At 43.2% G+C, this 21,444-nt stretch overlaps 1 protein-coding gene across 2 annotated transcripts in view; it reads left to right on the plus strand.

Annotated features, from left to right (window-relative positions):
- LCP2 (lymphocyte cytosolic protein 2) overlaps window positions 1–21,444 on the plus strand; it is a 226,248-nt gene that overhangs the window by 95,054 nt on the left and 109,750 nt on the right. For both annotated transcript variants that reach the window (XM_075601673.1, XM_075601672.1), the window contains exon 7: window positions 7,026–7,206. In XM_075601673.1, the coding sequence (XP_075457788.1) occupies window positions 7,026–7,206 (181 nt within the window). The remainder of the gene's footprint in view (window positions 1–7,025; window positions 7,207–21,444) is intronic.

Below are 21,444 nucleotides of genomic sequence, written 5' to 3' on the forward strand. Positions count from 1 at the left end.
CTCTTCTCAGGGAATTTATCTCCTCACCGTACTTTCTCTGAGCTTGCTCCCACATTTTCATTGTATTGTGAAGCACTGTGAATTTCTTTGCTCGGGCCACAGTTACTTGTCTCAGTTTCTGGACCTTCTTGTGCTCCCTCTGGTGTCGAGTGATCTGGGCTCTAAGCTTTGCCTCTAGCGATGCTTTGGTGATGCTCAGGGTAGCCTTCAGTTTCTCATGCTGCTTTTCGGGGACATACTGGGTAATCAGACGTTCCTGCAGCACTTGTACTTCTTTAGCAGCCTGCAGATTGTCTTCCTGCAGAGTTTGCTGCTTCTCCTCGGCATTCTGGAGGTGCATATGCAGACCGTGCAGTTGGTTCTGCAGTCGGTGCTCTGCTTCAAACTTTTCCTCTTCCAAAAGTTTATTTATTTATTTAAGCTCGTGCAGCTTTTCATTCTTTTCCTTGACGTGGTCTGTCAAATGAGAATTCTCTTCTTTCAGTCTTAAGTTTTCTCTTTTTGCAGTCTCTGTAATTTTCAGGGCCTCCATGTAGTCCTCTTTCCATTTACGCGCATCTTCTTTGAGAATGACAGTCTCCTGGCGTGAGACTTCCATCTCTAGGTTGAGGGTCTGAAGCTCCTTCTGAGAGACTTTGAGATCCATATTAAGACTGAGGTTAGTTTTTTGAGTGATGTCCAGTTCCTTGGTGAGACTGTGAAGTTCCTTTTTAGAGACTTCCAGTTCTGTGCGGCAACTGTTGACCTCCTGGTGTGTGGCATTCAGTTCTATGCGGAGAGTGTGAACCTCATTTTGAGAGACTTCCACCTCTTTATGGCACTTGCGAACCTCCTGCTGAAAGACTGCAATCTTCTTCAGTGCCTCCTCATACTTCTGCTTCAGATTAGCAATCATTCTATCGGATTGACTCTGCATTTCAACCATGGCGGTAATAGTAGCGTTTGCAGTATCTAGCTCAGACTTGAGATCGTCCAATTCTGTCCTGGCCAAAGAGTACATCGTGAGCACATTCTTCTGTAACTTCAGGTTATTTTTCAGTAGCTCTGCGTAATCATCTTTCTTCAGTTTCAATTGTTCCCGGAGCAGATTACAGTCACGCCTGGCAATTTTCAGGGCATCTTCAGGGCTGGTCAAGGGATAGTCACTCATTGGTTCCAGCTCCGCTTCCCTAGTATGGTTGGTTGAGGGTTTCTCACTATTAGCACCAGACAGACACTTCTTTGGGGTACACGACTTCTGCCTTGGGCCCTCTGGATATTCGGTCATCCGCGGGACGAATTCTTAATTTTCTCTAGGCTGCAGGGCATTTCGGACCCCTCTATCCTCCGTGGGATCTGCAGATGTGTCTGTTCCTTCCACGGTAAGTGAAGACCCTTTTTTTCTTTTTCTGCCTTTTTGTTTTTGACGACTCTGTCCCATCGGGGATACTAGGGTCTCCGTCTTTATTTGAAACTTCAGCAGCTTCACTGTATCCGCCATTTTTTCCTTGCAGTTGCGCTAGGTGGCGTAAATATTCAGCGATCTGCTGTTCCCGCTCTTCCTCCTGCCGATCACATTCATCATCATCATAGAGAGCGGTCTTTTCAGTTCGTACCGAGTTCAGACACCCCCACCATTCTTGGAGTGTTTTGTGGGTGTGATTCGGTCCGGGTTCCCCGTAAGAGATGTCTTCCTCCTTATCGGACTGGAAGGGCCACTCTTCCGTGGGGTAGGGTTCATTACAGGAACGCCGCATATTGTCCTCCATTTTGGGCCTATCAGGTGTATTTTTCTTCCTGATCTCAGGAGGCGCTATTGCAACTGTTATCACTGTATTTGCTAGAACCCCAAATTGTGGTATTCCTACAGGTGGGCCTATTTTGCTTGTAGAGGTCGCAGCTCTCACAGGCATCTCTGTAGACTTTTTCTTCCCTTGGGTAAGTTTTACAATATTAGCAGTGCTGTGCATGCATTCACTCTCATCGTCTGAATAAGGCCTGAAGGGACACTGCTCTGTGTGGTGGGGTTCTTTACACCAGGAACACATTTTCTTCCCCCTTTTTGCAGAGTCTGTATTTGACTTCAGCTGGGCGGCCATTTTAAATTCCCAGAATCAGTACCTTGAGTCACCGTCTGGAAAAGTTTCCCTGCTTCAGCACAGTCTTGCATCAATATTCACACTTTTCTGCATATACTCCATTCACAGCTGGTAGTCCTATGCGATGTGGCAGCCTTTACTTCCAGAATCAGTACCGCTCGTGGGTCACTGATTGTATTCACTGCTTCAGCGCAATTTTTTTTTTAAAGAAAACAATAAACAAAGCCTAGCTCCTCTGGAGCGCTAACACTTCTTGAACCCTGACTACGGCTGGAAGGCAAAGCCCCTTTTTTGAACAACCATATTACACATTATTGTGATAGGCAAGTAAGGTTTACCTGCTTCAGCAGTCTCTCTCTCTCTCTCTCATCTTGGGATTGGGGAAAAGAGTCCATCTGTGGTTTTCTTCAGTGCAGTGTAGATTTCCTGCCTGGATGTGTATCCCTTTAATTCTGGTCTCTGCTGCATGTGATTCTTTGCTTTGTTGCTCAGGCTGTTTGCAGGAACTATGCAGGCAAAAGCACAAACAATTTCACAGGCAGTCTCCGGGGCCCCTTTTAACTTCAAGAGCCACCTCCCATCCCAGTTCTAACACCATATGTAAGAGGACATGTGCAGAGGTATGCAATGGAGACTGTTTTAAGGTGAAATTGAAATAAGGCTTTATTGCGCCTATCCCTTTTAACACAGCAAAACATATCAAAACAACAAACGCCTATCCCTGTTTAAGGGCTAACTTACTTCCCCAGTCCCTTTCTCCAGGGCTGGAGGGATAATCCCATTACCACCCTATTCCCCAAAGTCTCAAGAGATACCTTAAAGCAGGTGGCCCTTCATGTCAGTCTCTGGTAGGTTCCCTGTGTCTGGTAGGTTCCCTGTGTCCAGGAATATAGGTCTTTGGGTGTCTTGATCTCAGCAGAGCCTTTCTGCTCAAGACCTCTTTCCTCGTGTCAGCACCCTTGTGTACTGAAGAAAATCTACTTCCTGTTTCTGGGATCAGGCTTTTTCTAACAAACCTCTAATCAGCCAGGTGAAGTTGGTTAACTGCTGGATCCAATTAACCAACACACTGCTGGATTACTGGCATATTCTGAACAGGGATAAATTCCCTGTTTCACTCAGCATTTAGAAAGTCAAGTTCTGACAGTTGCAAAGTTGTTGTTGTTGTACAGAGTCCAGATCTTCCTCTAAACTTCACCTCCAATTTCAACTTCAAAATTAACTCTACAGACACTTTAAATGTCACACTTAAGATGTTACACAGCCATATGGCTCACAGCCAAGATAGACTGTCTTTGAACTTTTATACTTAGAAGGTTGATTACTAGATCATTTTTTGGAGGGATATTGCAGAAAAATACTAAAATAAAATGAAAAAGCATATAAATGAAAACATCAACGTGTTTCTCATATTGAAAAATAATTACCTGAAAGTTATGAATTATTCTTGTGTACCATTAATACTATTTTATTCACAGCCTTTAAAAAAAAAAAAAAAAAGTGTATCTTTCTTTTTGCCTTTACAACATAAAAAGCTTCAACTATTAATGTGGAATATAGAGATCTCCCTATTCTTGGTTTTTTTTCTGAAATCAAGCACCATCACATTCCTGCTACTCTTCCCCCTTTTTATGATAGTTCTCATGTTAAAACTCTTTTTAATTTTACACATGGGGTATATTTCTACAACTACCATGTTTTAGTAATAAAATGATTGCATGCGTGTACCAGAAATTACCTCCCCCATGTATTGCATAGACTGTAATACCCTGTAAAGTAGTTTGTCCATTTTGTATGTATCTACTCACTTCTTATTTAAGGTATTGAGAGCCAGAAAAAGCAAATCTGCACTGTTTGTACAAACGTTTACAATCCTTTGCCAAATATGAATTTTATTACGCAGTTTCCTTTTGGGGAAATTTAACAAATAGTACATACAGTAGTTAAATTGGTTTGCATTTTTTTTTTTGGTTGTACATATGCTTTAAATTTGTGGTAAAAAAATTCAGAGTAGGATTACGGTTACAGGTTTGTTGAAGGAATCAGTCAGTAGAGTTTCTTAGTATGAGATGCCTTTTTTGAGTATGAGCTGGAGGTTCATGACAATACTGTATCTGGTCTGTTTCAGTATTATAACAGAATTACCTTTAGTTGCAATATGTAAAATGATCTCCACCATCTTGCAGTTAACAATAGAGATGGGCAATTAATTGGCTGGAAATTGTAAATTAGGCACATTTTGGATTTCCCAATCATTGGCTAATTTGAGAAAACATTGACAGATATTGACGATATAAGCTATTTATTCAAACAATCAAAGGCTAATGATAGTGATTTGCGATGCTGGCATGTGTCTTGATTGTCGCAATCAAAAAAATGAAGTCTAAATGTAATGGGCACTGATCATGTTGGCCAAAACATGACATTTATATTTAAATTTCACCATAAAATCATAGGAAAATCACATATTGCAAATCCAATTGATAACCCTTGTTTGAAGAAATATAAACATAATATGCCAGAACATCAGCAAAGGGTGCCACGTGATCAGAAGTTTGACAGACATCACTGTCCTGTCAAAGTCTGATTAGAAAAAAAATGCAGTAAAATAAATAAAAAGTATCATAGGCAACAAGTTAAATCAACATGGGATAGATTTTAAGATCTAACATACAACACATTGAACTACATATTAGGTAGCCAAATTGGTCAGATAGTCAGTTGTTTCTATAACTAGCTGACCAGTAGGAGCTATAAAGGGTTTAATACATAAATACAACTATATTACCTACAGTATCCCTCTTGACTACCTTAGTGGCTTGTAAGGCTTTTCCATACTATGCGTTACTAACCACAAAAGCAAAACAAAGGGTTAACCCCTACCACCACCTCCTGCAGGCCTAACCACCCTCCCTGGGGTAACTACACCCAATACCCACCCACCCTAGCCCACCTCCAACAAACATAACACTCCCCTGTTAAGAATTGGCCAATAGCTCGATTAGACAAACGTGGCTAATAGGGGTTTTGGCCACTGTAACAGAAAAAAATATCACCGTAAGTAAAACAAATTAAAATAATAATAATAAAATGATAAGAAAAAAAAGTTTTGATTGGCACTGCGTCTACCTTGTCCCTCTCAATGGGAGCCTTGATAGCCACATTGGCAATCAATAGAAAACTGTAATAACATGGTAACTGTTTTTCATTTTCAGGGCAGCAGCCATCTGAAACCAATCCAAAAAGGGTCAATGCCCAAGCATAAAGAAAATGGCAATTAAATTAATCAAAGGTCTGATGGCAAACAAAAATAAAGAACCCATAAAAATTAATCCAAGGCTGATGGCCCCAAAGAGATAAAACCCATTAAAAAAATAAATCCAGGCCAATATATTTGTAATACATGGCCTTCGGTGTCCTGCGATGGAAGATCCTCAACTTTACACAAAACCCTGGATCAACAGTTGATTAATATAAGTATTTATTTCCTTCCGAAAAAAACTTCTATTTTCTTTAATCTTCGGCCACCAGATGTGGTCCCCTTGACAACTTCCAGTCTTTTGTGAGGGCTCTGGCCTTTTCTGGTGGCTAGGGCCATTGCAGAAGACATGTCATAGGGACACATGGTACATCAAACAATCAGATGGCTTGGTGTACCATGTGCTTCCCTCCATTTAATATGACATCACAGATTTGGCCATTCAAGCTCCCCCTTCATCCAGTGGCGGAAGTTTAAAGACGATAGTTGGATGCGGGTATACCCGCAGCGTAGATCTTTACAGATAGAAAATGTATTTTAAGAAGAAAAGAAATACTAATATAGCAATGGAATGGCAATTCTTTATTAGCCACTTAAGTAGCCCAGGGGGGTTAGGTTGTGTCGTTTTAGCTATATTAACCACTTCGATGCTTGTGGTACATTTTGGCAGCCACAGACATGAAGGGGGTCTATGTAATTTATAAAATAAGGTTATGTAATCATTTATATTATCTAACCATATGCTAAAAATATTACATGACCCTCCCACATGGTCATGATGCGGTAATTAACCTGTTAGTACCATTCATTGCTGCATCACGACTTGTCTAAAAATATCGCACCCTAGAAAATATTGATATTTATGACATTAAATTATGGTAAAATGACTTAGTCTTTTGTTTCCGTCTAGTGCGATTTTAAATCAGTTTTAATGGAGTTTGATGACTCTACACAGTGTCAAATTTCCCATTAGGCCCAGTCCTAAGGCGGCAACATTTTGGGACGGTAAAAATTTCCACCCCCGTATAATTTTGCTGCGCGCTCTCAGGCCTATCGGACATAATGGGCAGGTACTTGCCTGTGTCAGCTGTCTCCTTTCTGCGGCCCGCCTGCTCCTTTGGAATCTCAGCATCAAATAACGCTGCAGACGCTTCCACCCTGACATCACACGGTTATGTGACGTTGTGACGTCAAATGACATCATGATGTCAGGTTTTCATGGCAACGCACGCCGTATGACATCACGAAGGTGACTTGCGGCATCATTTGACACCGGGATTCCAAAGGAGCAGAAGGGTGGCACCAAGGAGGCAGCAGACACAGGCAATTGCCTAGGGGCGGCAAATTTGGAAATCCGATGCTGAATCTACACCACAGAGCGGTAAAAAACAACAGACCATTGATTTTGGTTGCATGTTTATAATTTATTTTAAAACAAGATGATTTGTCAGTGGAGGCAGTTTTCAAACAACTCTAGCTGAAAGTTGATATGTTTTGCATTGAAATATGAGATTGTGTGAAAAATATGTTTAAGAAAGATTAATACGTGGTAAGCAAATAAGTCAAATGTTTTATTTTGTACTCGCAGTTATCAGCCAGTGCCCTTGCATATTGTATTTATCATGATCTAGAATATATGTTATACAGTGACTCATCATACCCAATCATTTTTCTGCACGTAATATTAGGAAGAAGATGACTATGAAAGTCCAAATGATGACTGTGTTGATGAGGCAGACTATGAATCTCCAACAGATACTGCAGAAAATGAGAGTGATGATTATGAACCACCACCATCCAACGATGTAGAAACTCATCCTGGTATCCTCTTTCCATCAAAATCAAGTTCAGGAAACTCAGAATATATAGGTAAAATGTTGACAATATATACAGTTTATAAACAATTCTATGTATTTACACCTTGTAGTAGCTAAACAAATAAAATTTTACAGTTTTACAGTTTAAAGGTTGTAGATTCATATCACAAGTAGTTTAGAGAGCAGACTGAACATTCAATGTCAGTTTCCAATAAGGGCCGCAATGTACAAATTGCAGATTTATATAATGAGTGTCAAGGCTGTGTAGCTGTGAAGCAAAAAGGGATTTGAGATCACTGTGGATCAATGACCGTGCTCGAGGATAGAGAAAAGCTAACACCATACTGTGATGTTTTAAAAGCCTCATTACGCAAATTGTATATTGGATTTGCAATAAAGTTAAAGTGTTCAGGCATGTAAGACATCTCCTAACATTTTTTAATATGTTTCCAAGATTAACATATATCCAATTGTTTGTACAATTTAGACAGCCTTGGTTCAAACAACCAAGCAGAATATTCATCAATAGGGGGTATGTATAGTGTTATTTGCTATATAACAAAGAGAAAAAACGTTACTTGTGCCAGTTCCAGCCAGCAGCGACTATACGGTAATCTTGTTTTTCCATGTGATGAAGATTGTTTAGGAGCAGAGGTTAATGACACCTGAACCTGGTGCATTTTGTTGACACAATGAAAATTAACAACTGCACCAGATATAGACAGCTTGATACAAACCGTTGGGGTTCACCAGTCGTCATATACATACAATTTAGAATTGATAATCACTCACCACATTGTAGATGACTGAATTTAACTAAATTCCTGGTGCTCTGGTTTTCACACCCCCTTGATCTAGGGTGACCAGATTTTCAAAATGAAAAACCGGGACACATTAAAAAATTATTTATAAAACAAATTACATCACGTGACGCACCCTGTTGCCATGACAACGAGACACTGACGTCAGGCAGTGACATGTTGCCATGACAATGTGGCATCACGTGATGCCTCGGCGCCATAATACGTCCCGTTGTCATGTCAACTGGATGCCGCGTGACGTCATGGAGTGTCTCATTGTTATGGCAATGTGCATTATGTGACGTCGCACCGCCATGTTGATGGAATTTGGAGGGGAGGATACAGCCACACACACACAGACAGTGACACACAAACACAGTGACAGTGACACAGACACACACACACACACACACACAGTGACACACAGACAGACAGACAGTAATACAGACACACACAGACAGACAGTGACACACACACAGACAGACCGTGACACACACACAGACAGTGACACACACACAGACAGACAGTGACACACACACACAGTGACACACAGTGACACACACACACAGACAGACACACACACACACAGTGACACACACAGACAGACAGTGACACACACACACACACACACACACACACACACACACACACAGACACACACACACACAGTGATACACACACACACACACACACACACACACACACACACACACACACACACACACACAGACAGACAGTTACACAGACAGACAGTGACACACACACACAGACAGTGACACACACACACAGACAGGCAGTGACACACACACCAACAGGCAGTGATACACACACACACACACACACACACACACACACACACACAGTGACACACACACACACACACACACAGTGACACAGTGACACACACAGTGACACACACACACACGGTGATACACAGTGACACACAGTGACACCCACCCCCCCCCACACACACACACACACAGTGACACACACACACACGCACAGTGACACACACACACACACACACACACAGTGACACACACACACACACACAGTGACACACACACACAATCAGCCCACCTCTGCAAACACACACAAAAATAAGGCATCTCCCCCTAAGGTGCCTGGGAGGAGGGTATAAGGGGGCATGTGGGTTACCTGGGGCCCGGGGATGGGCTGCTGGAGCAGCATAGGTAGCCAGTGGGGCGGAGCCTAAGGAAGGGGAGGACCCGACATTACTGTAGGAGAGAAGGGAGAGGGGCAGTGCTGAGGGAAGGGCCCGGCTTGCAGCACATCATCAAAACTCCGCCCCCCTCCCGACATTCTCCAACAATCACAGCCGGCATTCTCCTGCTTTCTCCCCAACCCCCCCCCCCCCAGCTTGGGAGGGCAGCCAGCATCCTCCGCTCCCCGCAGCCCCAAAAGCCGGGACCCCAAGTAAAAACCGGGACATTTTGAGAATCAATTGAAAACCGGGACAGCACATGAAAAAACGGTACTGTCCTGGCTAAACCGGGACGACTGGTAACCTTACCTTGATCCCAATATATTTTGGTCATGGTTTGCAAGCTTAAAATGCTTTGGCCAAATAATAATGACTCTCACATATGAAAAGAAAAAAAAGATACTTATTTAACTATATAATTTGCATTATTGGATGTAGCACTGGGGCTTCTTGTGTTTTTCCCTATTGACATACATGATATGTCACGGGCAGTGGCATGCCAGGGGCATATGTGATACACCGGGTACATACTTGGGTTTTCCCTGCCGCATGCTCATGCGGCTGATTGGTACGCTGCTAGAATGCTTGAAAATTAGAGGGGTGATCTGCTGCAACAATTTTGTGGCAAATCAGAGAGGACTTGCGTCATCTGAATGCTGCTATGTCCCATAGCAATGATCGGATAGCTCGGATCCCAAAAGGGCATCAATTTAAACATGATCCCGTGGCCATGTGGTATGCAGCGGGAATGCTTGAAAGTACAGGGTGGGACTCGTGGCATCAATGAAGAGGCTGATAAGAGGGGACATGAGGCTTCCAATTGCTGTTATGCCCCATAGTAATGATATCTTACATCCATAAAAGGCAATATTTTCCATAAGCACACGCCTGCGACCATTGGGTATAATAAAATATAACAATTGTGGGAACAATAACATGTAAAACTAGATATACTCCCTAACATCAAGTGAAGCTATCAGAGGGGTCGTGGCCCATATGGTCACCACTGTGATCAAATGGACATGTCCCTTGTATCAGGGGACTTATCCCTGTTCAGTAATGTGCCTTTAATCTAGCAGTGTGGTAGTTAATTACTAAACTGATTAGATTGTTTACAAAAAGCCTGCTTTGAGACAGGAAGTGACTTCTTAGCTCTGACTGAGAGCTGACCTTTGGAGAGACAGAGCAGAGGTTCTTGAGTCCCAGGAGAGACTGACCAAAAGAAACCCAGATCTCTGGAGCTGACCGGTCTTGAGCTCTGCATAGAAGAGCTGATTTCAAGACATAGGGAAAACAACTATACCTGAAGCTGAACCAGGAAGTGAGAAGATTTTCCCTCCAAGAAACAGATAAGACTTTTATTCTTAAGAGACTGCTTATATCTGCTTATTTTCATGCTATATGTTTTGGGGCTGCGAGACATGCTTAACTAATGGAGATGTGAACTAATTGCATAGGATTTCACTAGAAATACTCCCAAGTGAATGGAAGCTTTGTTCCCCCCCTGTGTTTGGATAATTTCCTGATGAAAAGGAACAGGCACAATAAAGCCTTATTATAATTTCATATTATAAAGCCTCCTAATTGTGTACCTCTGTGAACGTCCGTCTACATTTGGTGTCCGAGGTGGGACAAGAGGTGTCCTTGTAGTTAAAAAGGACCGGAGATTTTTATGTGAAATTTTTTTTATGCTTTTTGCCTACAAACAGTCTGAAAAAAAAAAAAAACCTCATGCAGCAACGATCAGAGTTAAAGGGACACACCACTGAAACTTACACTGCATTGAAAATTACAAAACCACAGATGGACTCTTTGCCCCAATCCCAAGAGGAGAGAGACTGCTGAAGCAGCTAAAACTTTATTTGCCTATCACAAAGCGTAATATGGTCATTGAAATAGGGGTTTTGCCTTCCAGCCATAGTCAGGGTTCAAGAAGTGAGTCAGCCCTTAAAAGGGATAGGTGTTTGTGTTTTCAAAAGTTTCGCTGAAGCAGTGAATACAGATGGTGACCCACGAGTGGTACTGATTTTGCAAATAAAGGTTGCCACACCGCACTGGGCTACTAGCTGTGAATGGAGTATATGCAGAAAAGTGTGAAAATTGATACAAGACTGTGCTGAAGCAGGGGAATTTTTTAGCAAACAAATGCTGAGTGTAAAATTGCCCTATAAGGAAAAGGTTTTTCAAAGCCAATTGCTGAGTGTTGAGTCCACTGCAAAGAATGTTTTTTTTTTCTGCAAGTAAAAAAGTATGCCTATTATCTTGGGAGCAAAACAGACACCCAAAGTGTGAAGTGTGAATGCCATAATACCCAAAGATGAGACTGAAAATTACTGAACTCAGGCAGAAAACCAAATTCTGTTGCTGAAGCGGAGGGATAGCACCTAGCAAGTAAATGGTATATAGCAAATAGACTTTTTTACCTAGCAACTGCACATCTTGTATACCTGATAAAAGAAAATGCATGCACAGCACTGCTGATATTGAAAAAAAAATTACCCAAGAAAGAAAAGTCTACAGAGATGCCTGTGAGAGCTACGACCTCTACAAGCAAAATATGCCCATCTGTAGGACTACCACAATTGGGGGTTCTAACAAATACAGTGGCAACAGCTGCAATAATGCCTCCTGAGGTCAGGAAGAAAATTACACCTGATACCCTAAAAATGGAGGGCAAGATGCAGCGTTCCTGTAATGAACCCTACCCCACGGAAGAGTGGCCCTTCCAGTCCAATAAAGAGGAAGACATCTCTTACGGGGAACCCGAACCGAGTCCCAACCACAAAACACCCCAAGAATGGTGGGAGTGCTTGAACTCGGCACGAACAGAAAAGACCGCTCCCTTTGATGACGAATATGATCAGCAGGAGACAGAGCGGGAGCAGTGGATCACCGAATATTTCTGTCAGCTAAAGCAGCTGCAAGAAAAGCCTGGCGTATATAATGAAGCTGCTAAAATTTCAAATGAAGATGGAGACCCCAATATCCCTGAAGGGATTGTGTCATCCAAATCAAAAAGGCGGAAAAAGAAAAAGAAACGCAGTTCTTCACTTACCATGGAAGGAACAGACACGTCCGCAGATCCTGTGGAGGAAAAGGGGGGCCGAGTTGCCCTGCAGCCTAGAGGAAATGGAGAATTCGTCCTGCGGGTAACCGAATATCCAGAGGGCCCAAGGCAGAAGTCGTGTACCCCAAAGAAGTGTCTGTCCGGTGCCAACAGTGAGGAACCCTCGGCCAACCATCCCAGGAAAGTGGAGTCGGAGCCAGTGAGTGACGATCCCTTGACCAGCCCTGAAGATGCACTGCAAGCTGCCAGGCATGACTGTGATCTACTCTGTGAAGAATTGGAAAGGGAGAGAAAAAATAATGCTGAGCTACAGAAGACTGTGCTCGCAATTTACTCTGCGGCCAAGACCGAATTGGAGGTTCTCAAGACTGAGCTAGATACTGCAAAGGCTACTATTTCCGCCATGGAGGAAAAGCAGAGCCAATCTGGTAAAATGGTGGCTACGCTAAAGCGGAAGTATGAGGAGGCACTGAAGCAGATGACAGTCTTCCAGCAAAAGGTTCACACTCTTCGCATAGAGCTGAATGCCTCACAATAGGAGGTCAAAAGTGTCTGGATAGAGGTGGACGTATCTCAGAAAGAGGTTCAGACACTCCGCAGAGAACTGGATGCCTCACATCATGAGACCAACAGCTGCCGCACAGACCTGGAAGTTTCCAGAAAGGAACTACACAGTCTCAGTGAGGAGCTGGATATTGCTAAAGAAACTATTGGTAATCTTGAAACAGATCTCAAAGTCTCTCAGAAGGAGCTTCAGACCCTCAACCTAGAGAAGGAAGTTTCACGCCAGGAGATTGTCATTCTCAAAGCAGATGTGCGTAAATGGAAGGAGGACTGCAAAAAGGCCCTGAAGAATACAGAGACTGAAAAAGGAGAAAATTCAAGATTAAAAAGAGAAAACTTAAAACTGAAAGAAGAAAATTTTCAGTTAACAGAAGAAGTCAAGGAAAAGTTTGACGCAGAGCACCGACTGCAGAACCAACTGCAAGGTCTGCATACACACCTCCAGTATGCTGAGGAGAAGCAGCAAACGCTACAGGAAGAAAAACTGCAGGCTGCTAAAGAGGTACAAGTGCTGCAGGAACGTCTGAATACCCAGTACTTTCCCACAGAGCAGTATGAGGAGCTAAAGGCCACGCTGCATGTCTTCAGAGCATCGTTGGAAGCGGAGCTTCGATACCAGGTGACTCTGTATGAGAGGGAGCGTGAGTAGGCTCAGAAACTGGAGCAAGAGCTGGAGAGACAGAGAGACTGTTCCATTCCCTTGAGTCAGTACACCAAGGAGAAAACAGACGCAGCAGCAACCTTGACGACAAAAATTACAGAGCTCCAGAATATGAAGGAGACTCTGATACAGATTCCTCCAATACGGAAAAAGGTATTGGCTCTGCCCAAGCACCAGTATCCCACAGTAACTAATGCCCGTAAGGACAAGGGTACAGTGAGAGTTGGGGACTCCACGCAACTTCAAAACAAAATTACGAAGTTTGAGCCACCAAAGAAAGCACTAGCCAAACCTACAGCTGCCCAACAGGCAACAAACAGAGGTAGGAGTGCAGAATCAAAGCCAGAAGAATCCTTAGCTGAAGAAGCTGAACTGGTGACTCCGTGGTGTGGAGAAGCTGCAGAAAGACCACTTCAAGAGCAGAAAACTTTAAGGGCTAGTCCTAACTGCTCTACAACTGTTGCCATACACTTTGTCTACAAAAAGAGGAGTGCCCGACGCAACAGAAATCTCAAGACCGCGCACGCGATAAAAAGACTTTACGTGGAAAAAGTCCTCCTCGAGTGACTGAGGAGTGCTGATCTCAAGCATCTTCGGGAGGAGACAAAAATAAACTGGAGAAAGGGCTCCAATCCCAGCAGGACAGAGGGTTCTCTTCCTCCATCCACTCTCATTCAAGTCACAGAGATATCTAGAATGAGAGTGGAAGGATGGGCTTTGGCCGTGGTAAGCCCGAGCTTCCCACAAACAGGGGAGGTATGTAACAGGGGACTTATCCCTGTTCAGTAATGTGCCTTTAATCTAGCAGTGTGGTAGTTAATTACTAAACACCACCTGCCTGATTAGATTGTTTACAAAAAGCCTGCCTTTGAGACAGGAAGTGACTCCTTAGCTCAGACTGAGAGCTGACCTTTGGAGAGACAGAGCAGAGGTCCTTGAGTCCCAGGAGAGACTGACCAAAAGAAACCCAGATCTCTGGAGCTGACCGGTCTTGAGCTCTGCACAGCAGAGCTGATTTCAAGACACAGGGAAAACTACTACACCTGAAGCTGAACCAGGAAGTGAGAAGATTTTCCCTCCAAGAAACAGATAAGACTTTTATTCTTAAGAGACTGCTTATAGCTGCTTATTTTCATGCTATATGTTTTGGGGCTGCGAGACATGCTTAACTAATGGAGATGTGAACTAATTGCATAGGATTTCACTAGAAATACTCCCAAATGAATGGAAGCTTTGTTCCCCCCCCCCCTGTGTTTGGATAATTTCCTGATGAAAAGGAACAGGCACAATAAAGCCTTATTATAATTTCACATTGTAAAGCCTCCTAATTGTGTACCTCTGTGAACGTCCGTCTACATCCCTCCTAAAGGTTATTAAAGGCATGTTGTGATGTTTCTCTTTGTGGGTTATCTGTATAGGAGAGAGAGATTGTATCTCATGTGCTTGTGTGAAATACTTTATTACAGTATTGCTAAATTGATTTCACTATCCTATACTAAATTTCACTTTGATTGTTACTATAATGGGTTGTATAGCTCATACTGTATGACACTACACAGATCTAATTGGTTTATGTTCTGTTCTATTTCTTTTGATTTGATTTGCAATTGTATATTTATTTTATATTTTTAATTTATTATATTTCTGGTCTATGTATTTTCATTTACTTTGAGATATATATTTTATTAGGTTTTTGTTTTATATAATGTATATTTGTATATACATATATATATATATATATACAGTAAATGGGTTTACTGGCTTTGCATCTCCCAAGCCCTTGCTTAAAAGCTGCGTCTAAAGCAGCATGCATTGGCAAAGGGTTGTTCATGTAATGTGAACTTGAGATAAAAGGTGGCACTGTGTGCTCATTTGCATGTCATTTCCCAGAATCCCTTGCTGCAGTGGAAGTGCTGTGTGCTGGGCGATAATGGTGAAAGACAGGGTTGCAGACCTGTCTAAGACATGCAAATAAATATACAGTAATATTTACAGTTGCTTTATATATATATATATATATATATATATATATATATATAAAATAATATACAGATACCTTTCTGTGCTAACGAAATGCTTTTATTTGTGCGAGCTTACAATGATCTCTTCTTCGGGCGGTGTTACAATTGATTCAGCTAAAAAAAATTCTTGAAACAAAGCATCTGTGGATGAAGGCTATCCCTCCCCCCCCCCCCCCCCTTGTGCAGTATGCGATTTATGATCTGAGGTGTCAAATGGTCCCTGAATGCTTGTGATGTTAGAGAATGTGTATGTATGTGTGTATTTGTGTGTATATGTGTGTGTGTGAGTATGTGTGTACTGTATGTATGTCTGTGTATGTGTGTGTGTATGTGCACGTGTATAAATCTTAATTAATAAAGCGCCCACAGTGTGTATAGCGCTTTGCAAAAGGTGTGGGTGGAGGTTGAGTGTATAACAATGGTGTGGGTAGCTGTTGAAATGTAAGCGGGTGTTGAATTTCTGTCCATGTGTGTGGCTTCTATGTAGTCCCTATTGGTATATAGGGATGGAATTACATTGTACATATTTATGTGTAAGAGACAAGTGTGTGCATTCATATACCGCAGTATTTATAGACATGTGCTTTAGCACTCATGGGAAGAGAGTTCTCTTGTCTCCGTGTAGGGGCTCATTAAGCTGCGGTCTCGGTTTAGGCCACCGGTGAGTGTCCCGAACAGTTGAATAAATTTGTATTCATGCAACTGTCTCTTTCTGTGTTCTAAGATGACCTTTGTGTATGGCCACCTTCAGATTGTTCATCTTATGACCCCCAGAGTCAGAGAAATGTTCGCCGACAGGACTGTCTCTTGTTATGCGTGTGATGCTGTGGCGATGCAGATTAATTCTCTTGTTAAGCCCCTGTTCCGTCTCACCTATATAGTAGCAGCACCCTGGGCATTTCATGCACATGATAAGGTACACAACATTGCTGGAGGAACAGGTGAACCTTCCCAGATTCCTGTATGGTATTTGTAGTGTGTCCGCTGTGTGGAGCACTGCGCAGGTTTTGCGTCTTGCGTCCTGGCATGATCTTGTACCGCATTCAGTTGTACTGTTTAATACTTTACTCCTCACCATCATTTTCTTGAGATATGGGGGTTGTCTGTATGATAATAAGGGTGTTTCAGGGAAGACCTGTTGTCTTGTATCTTCCTGGAGAATGGGTTGAAGTTCCCTGGCAATCTTGCGTAGGGCTTCTAGGTGTGGGTTATATGTGACCACCAAATGTACCCTGTCACTTGTCTCTTTCTTTCTGTATTCAAGGAAATAATTTCTTGGTATTTTGGTGGCTGTGAGGATTTGCTGGTCTAAAATTCTGTGGTTGTATCCACGGTTTATGAAATCCGATCCCAAGGTTGAAATCCGCTGTCCTCTGTCTGCTGTTTCGGAGCATATCCGATTGTATTGCATGGCTTGACTGTAGATGGTTGCATGCTTAGAGCATGTGGGGTGGAAACTGTTGTCCCTCAAGTAGCTGGCTCTGTCTGTAAGTTTGCGGTATACAGAGGTCTGTAGTAGGTTGTTCTTTATATACATCACAAGCATTCAGGGACCATTTAACAGCTCAGGTCATAAATCGCATACTGTACAGGGGGGGGGGATAGCCTTTACCCACATATGTAGATGAGGAAACCGTCTGAAAAGCTCAAAGGCAATATACCTATTAGCATATGCCAGTAATGAACATAATGGAGGTGGAGGAGCATAAAAGGGAGAGAGTATTGGAGAGTTAACTGCTACTAAATTGAGACAAAGCAATGTCCATTTAACAAAGTGCAGAATGACAAGGATCAGCCTGGAGTCCTCCCTGCCCGTTGCTCTCACTCTCTCTCTCCTCGTGTCACTGTGTCCAAGGTAAGTGACATCACTCCCCGGCGCGAGCACGATCCAGAGTAACAGAAAAAAGGTGAATGATCGATGCAGCAGCCGCTCCGAAATACTGGGACTCACCAGACAAAACTTAAAATTGAAGCTTTATTAAGGTTACATTAAAAATGAAGACACTCAGGACAGACAAAAATAGAAAAACCTCCTCCCACGCGTTTTCGATGCTTGTTTCAAGAAAGTTTTTTTGCTGAATCAATTGTAACATCTTCCGAAGAAGAGATCATTGTATCTTGAAAGCTCGCACAAATAGAGAATTAGTGAGCCACAGAACATTATCGAACTATCTGTTTTTGATTATTAAGCTTGGCTAACATGGCACAGATAACCTCTACACACATATACATATATATATACATATACACACACACACACACACACACACACACACACACACACACACACACACACACACACACACACACACACACACACACACACACACACACACACACACACATTACAGGGGTCGACAAATGCAGTCGCTCAGTCACCCAGTGGCAACTGCATTGTGACCTCTGTTGACTGCTTACCTGCGGCGGCGGACCCCTGGCGTCTCCCGGTCTTCTCCGTCTTGATCTTTAAAATCATGTTTTTCTCCTGCAGCACTATTCAAAATGGTCACGCGGAATCATATAACGTCACTGCGTCCCGTTGCCATGGCAGCGTGGCATCATATGACACAGTGTGGCCATTTTGCATAGTACTGCAGGAGAAAAACATGATTTTAAAGGCGATAAGAATGCAGAAGGCCAGTAGACGCCATCAGGACCCACAACCGGACCCTGTGACACAAGAAAGTGACGTGTGGGGGGGGGGGGGGGGGGGGTTTGGCGAGTGATTTTTGTGGGATGACGAGTGGGTTTTCGCCCAGTTTTTCGGGCTATTTTATATATATATATATATATATATATATATATACACAGTGTTCGACAAACCTATACATTTGCTCGCCCCGGGCGAGTGGATTTAACCCCCGGGCGAGTAAATATTGGCCCAAGCAGCACTCGTTTGGTACTAGGTGGCGAGTAGATTTTTGTGTGGGCGAGTAGATTTTTGGTGATTTTGTCAAGCACTGTATATATATATATATATATATATTGTGGCAGGATGGCCGTGGTAAGTGAGGAGACAACACGTCTTTTCGTGAAATAATGCTGTTGGGTTTATTTGTCAAAAAACGGTAACTAAACAATGGGTACACTGTCCCTTTAAAATTGAAATGAAACCAAATCCTAACCCCGGTCGGGGTACTAGCTAAACAAAAGTGCAGGCTAACTATCTGGCTGGCTAGCTAACCTATTCAGCCCAGTACAGCAAACGCAGTTGGCTCCTTACCTGGGAGCTTTATTCTTCCCTCTTGGGACAGGATCGCTTTGGGCAGCTTGTGGCTGTCTTAATACTCCTCTGTCTTCCCTCTATGCCTCAGAGAGAGACTGCCGCCCAGAGGCATTTCCTCTTCCTGTTTTTAAAGCAGGTGAAGGAGCTAATTCAAATCACCTGTGGTCTGCTTAACAAGCTGAGTTAACCCCTCGTTTACTGATAGCATGCATACTGCCATCTCCTATTCACATACACGGAGTCAATGACCCTGTCACATATCCCCCTTCCCAGCGTAACGTTAGCGAGTGGAGCGGCCCGTGCACCGAGACTGTGCACCCTAGAGAGTGCATCAGCATTACCGTGCAGTATGCCTGGCGATGTTTGATCGTAAAGTTAAAAAGGTTGCAACGACAGGAACCAACGGGTAACTCTCGAGTTCTTTTCTTTATTTCTGTGCATCCACTGTAGTGGTGCATGTCTGTTACGAGTGTAAAAGATCTGCCTAAAAGGTAATATTTCAATGTGTCTGTTGCCCACTTTACGGCCAAATACTCTTTTTCTACTGTGGCATATCTTTGTTCGCGGGGACACAATTTGCGACTTAAATAGAGGACCGGGTGTTCCTCTTCTCCTACAAACTGTGACAGTACTGCTCCAAGACCTACTTCGGAGGCGTCCGTTTGTAAAAAAACTACTTTTTAAAATCCGGGGCTACCAAGACTGGGTGACTACAGAGCGTTGTGCGTAGGTCTACAAATGCGGTCTCCGCATTACTGTTCCATTTTACAACATCAGGTGCCTTTGCCTTTACTAGATCTGAAAGCTGTGGCAGACCGGGTTGCAAAATGGGGGTATAAATTGCTGTAGTAACCTACAATGCCCAGAAACGTCCTAACCTGTTTCTTTTTAGGGACGGGGCCAACTCTCAATGGCTTCAACTTTATTGAGCTGGGGTTTTACTGTCCCCCTTCCCACAACATAGCAAAGATATTTTGCCTCTGCTAGGCCGACTGAACATTTAGCTGGATTGGCTGTAAGTCTAAGTACGCTGAGGCGTAGTACGAGTGTGGGTGTAGCAATTTATTCATCAACCTTTGGAAGGTTGCAGGCGCCCCTTGAAGACCAAAGGGTAAAACAGTATACTGAAATAGACCATCAGGTGTGGAGAAGGCCGTTTTCTCTTTTGCTGACCTTGTTAAGGGATTTGCCAATAACCCTTTGTAAGATCTAAAGTGGTTAGAAAACGAGCCCTCGCCAACTTCTCAATTAACTCGTCTACCTGTGGCATAGGATAGGCATCAAACTTCGAGACTTCATTTACCTTTCTAAAGTCGTTACAAAACCGTATTGTCCCATCTGGCTTAGGTACCAAGACAATAGGGCTGGACCATTGACTATGGGACTCCTCAATTATGCCTAGATCTAGCATTTTCTTTACCTCCGACTGAATAGCCCCTCTTCTAGCTTCTGGGATTCTATAAGGTCTTATCTTAATGACTACCCCTGGCTTGGTGACAATATCATGAGAAATCATCCTAGTTTTCCCTGGTACGCTGGAAAAGACATCTCTGTTCCTTTTCACCAAATCTACAGCTTCTCTGTGTTGTTCAGGCGTAAGTGGTTCCTCCCCTTTCCTGGATTCGTTAGCTACTACCGACAGGCATACCTCTCTATCCTTCCAGGATTTTAATAGATTTATGTGATAGATTTGCTCTACCTTCCTCCGGTCTGGCTGTCGAATTTTATAATTCACCGGGCTGACCTGTTCTAGAACCTCATATGGCCCCTGCCAATGTGATAACAGCTTGCTTTCGGCCGTGGGAACAAGGACCATTACTCGGTCCCCTGGTCGGAAGTTGCGAACCGTAGCCTGTCTATTGTAAAGGTTCCGTTGGGCCCTCTGTGCCTCTTCTAGATGCTGTCTGACTATGGGGGTAATATGCGCAATACGGTCTTTCAAATCTTCCACAAATTGGACGACATTTTTCCCTGGCACAGCTTGTTGCTCCCACTCTTCTTTGACACTCTTCTTTGAGGCTATCCAGAATCCCTCTTGGGCGTCTCCCATACAGGAGTTCAAATGGGGAAAACCCTGTAGAGGCCTGTGGTACCTCTCGGATAGCAAACAAGAGATAAGGCAACAAGGTGTCCCAGTTCTTCCCATCACTAGCGACTACCTTTCTCAACATCATCTTCAACGTCTTATTGAATCGTTCTACCAGTCCGTCCGTTTGTGGATGGTACACAGAGGTTCTTAGGGACTGTATTTTTAGTTCTACACATAAGTCTCGCATAAGTTTAGATGTAAACGGGGTACCCTGATCTGTCAGAATTTCTTTCGGTATCCCGAGTCGGGAAAACACCTGTAACAATTCCTTAGCTATAGCTTTGGAGGAAGTGTTACGTAAAGGTAGTGCCTCTGGATATCGAGTGGCATAGTCTAGGATCACCAGAATGTACTGATGACCCTTGGCAGATTTCTCAAGGGACCCACTATACCCATGGCAATCCTCTCAAATGGGACCTCAATAATAGGCATAGGGATAAATGGGGCCCTCAAACGTGGTCGGGGGGCTGTCAACTGACACTCGGGACAAGAGGCACAGAATCTCTTTACTGCATTATATATCCCTGGCCAGTAAAACCTTTTTAGGATTCTTTGCTGTGTCTTCTCTACGCCCAGATGACCCCCCAACAAATGAGAGTGTGCTAGCTCTAGGACCTTCCTCACTAATGAACTGGGG

Source organism: Ascaphus truei, chromosome 5 (assembly GCF_040206685.1).
Source record: "Ascaphus truei isolate aAscTru1 chromosome 5, aAscTru1.hap1, whole genome shotgun sequence".
NCBI classification, from domain to species: domain Eukaryota; kingdom Metazoa; phylum Chordata; class Amphibia; order Anura; family Ascaphidae; genus Ascaphus; species Ascaphus truei.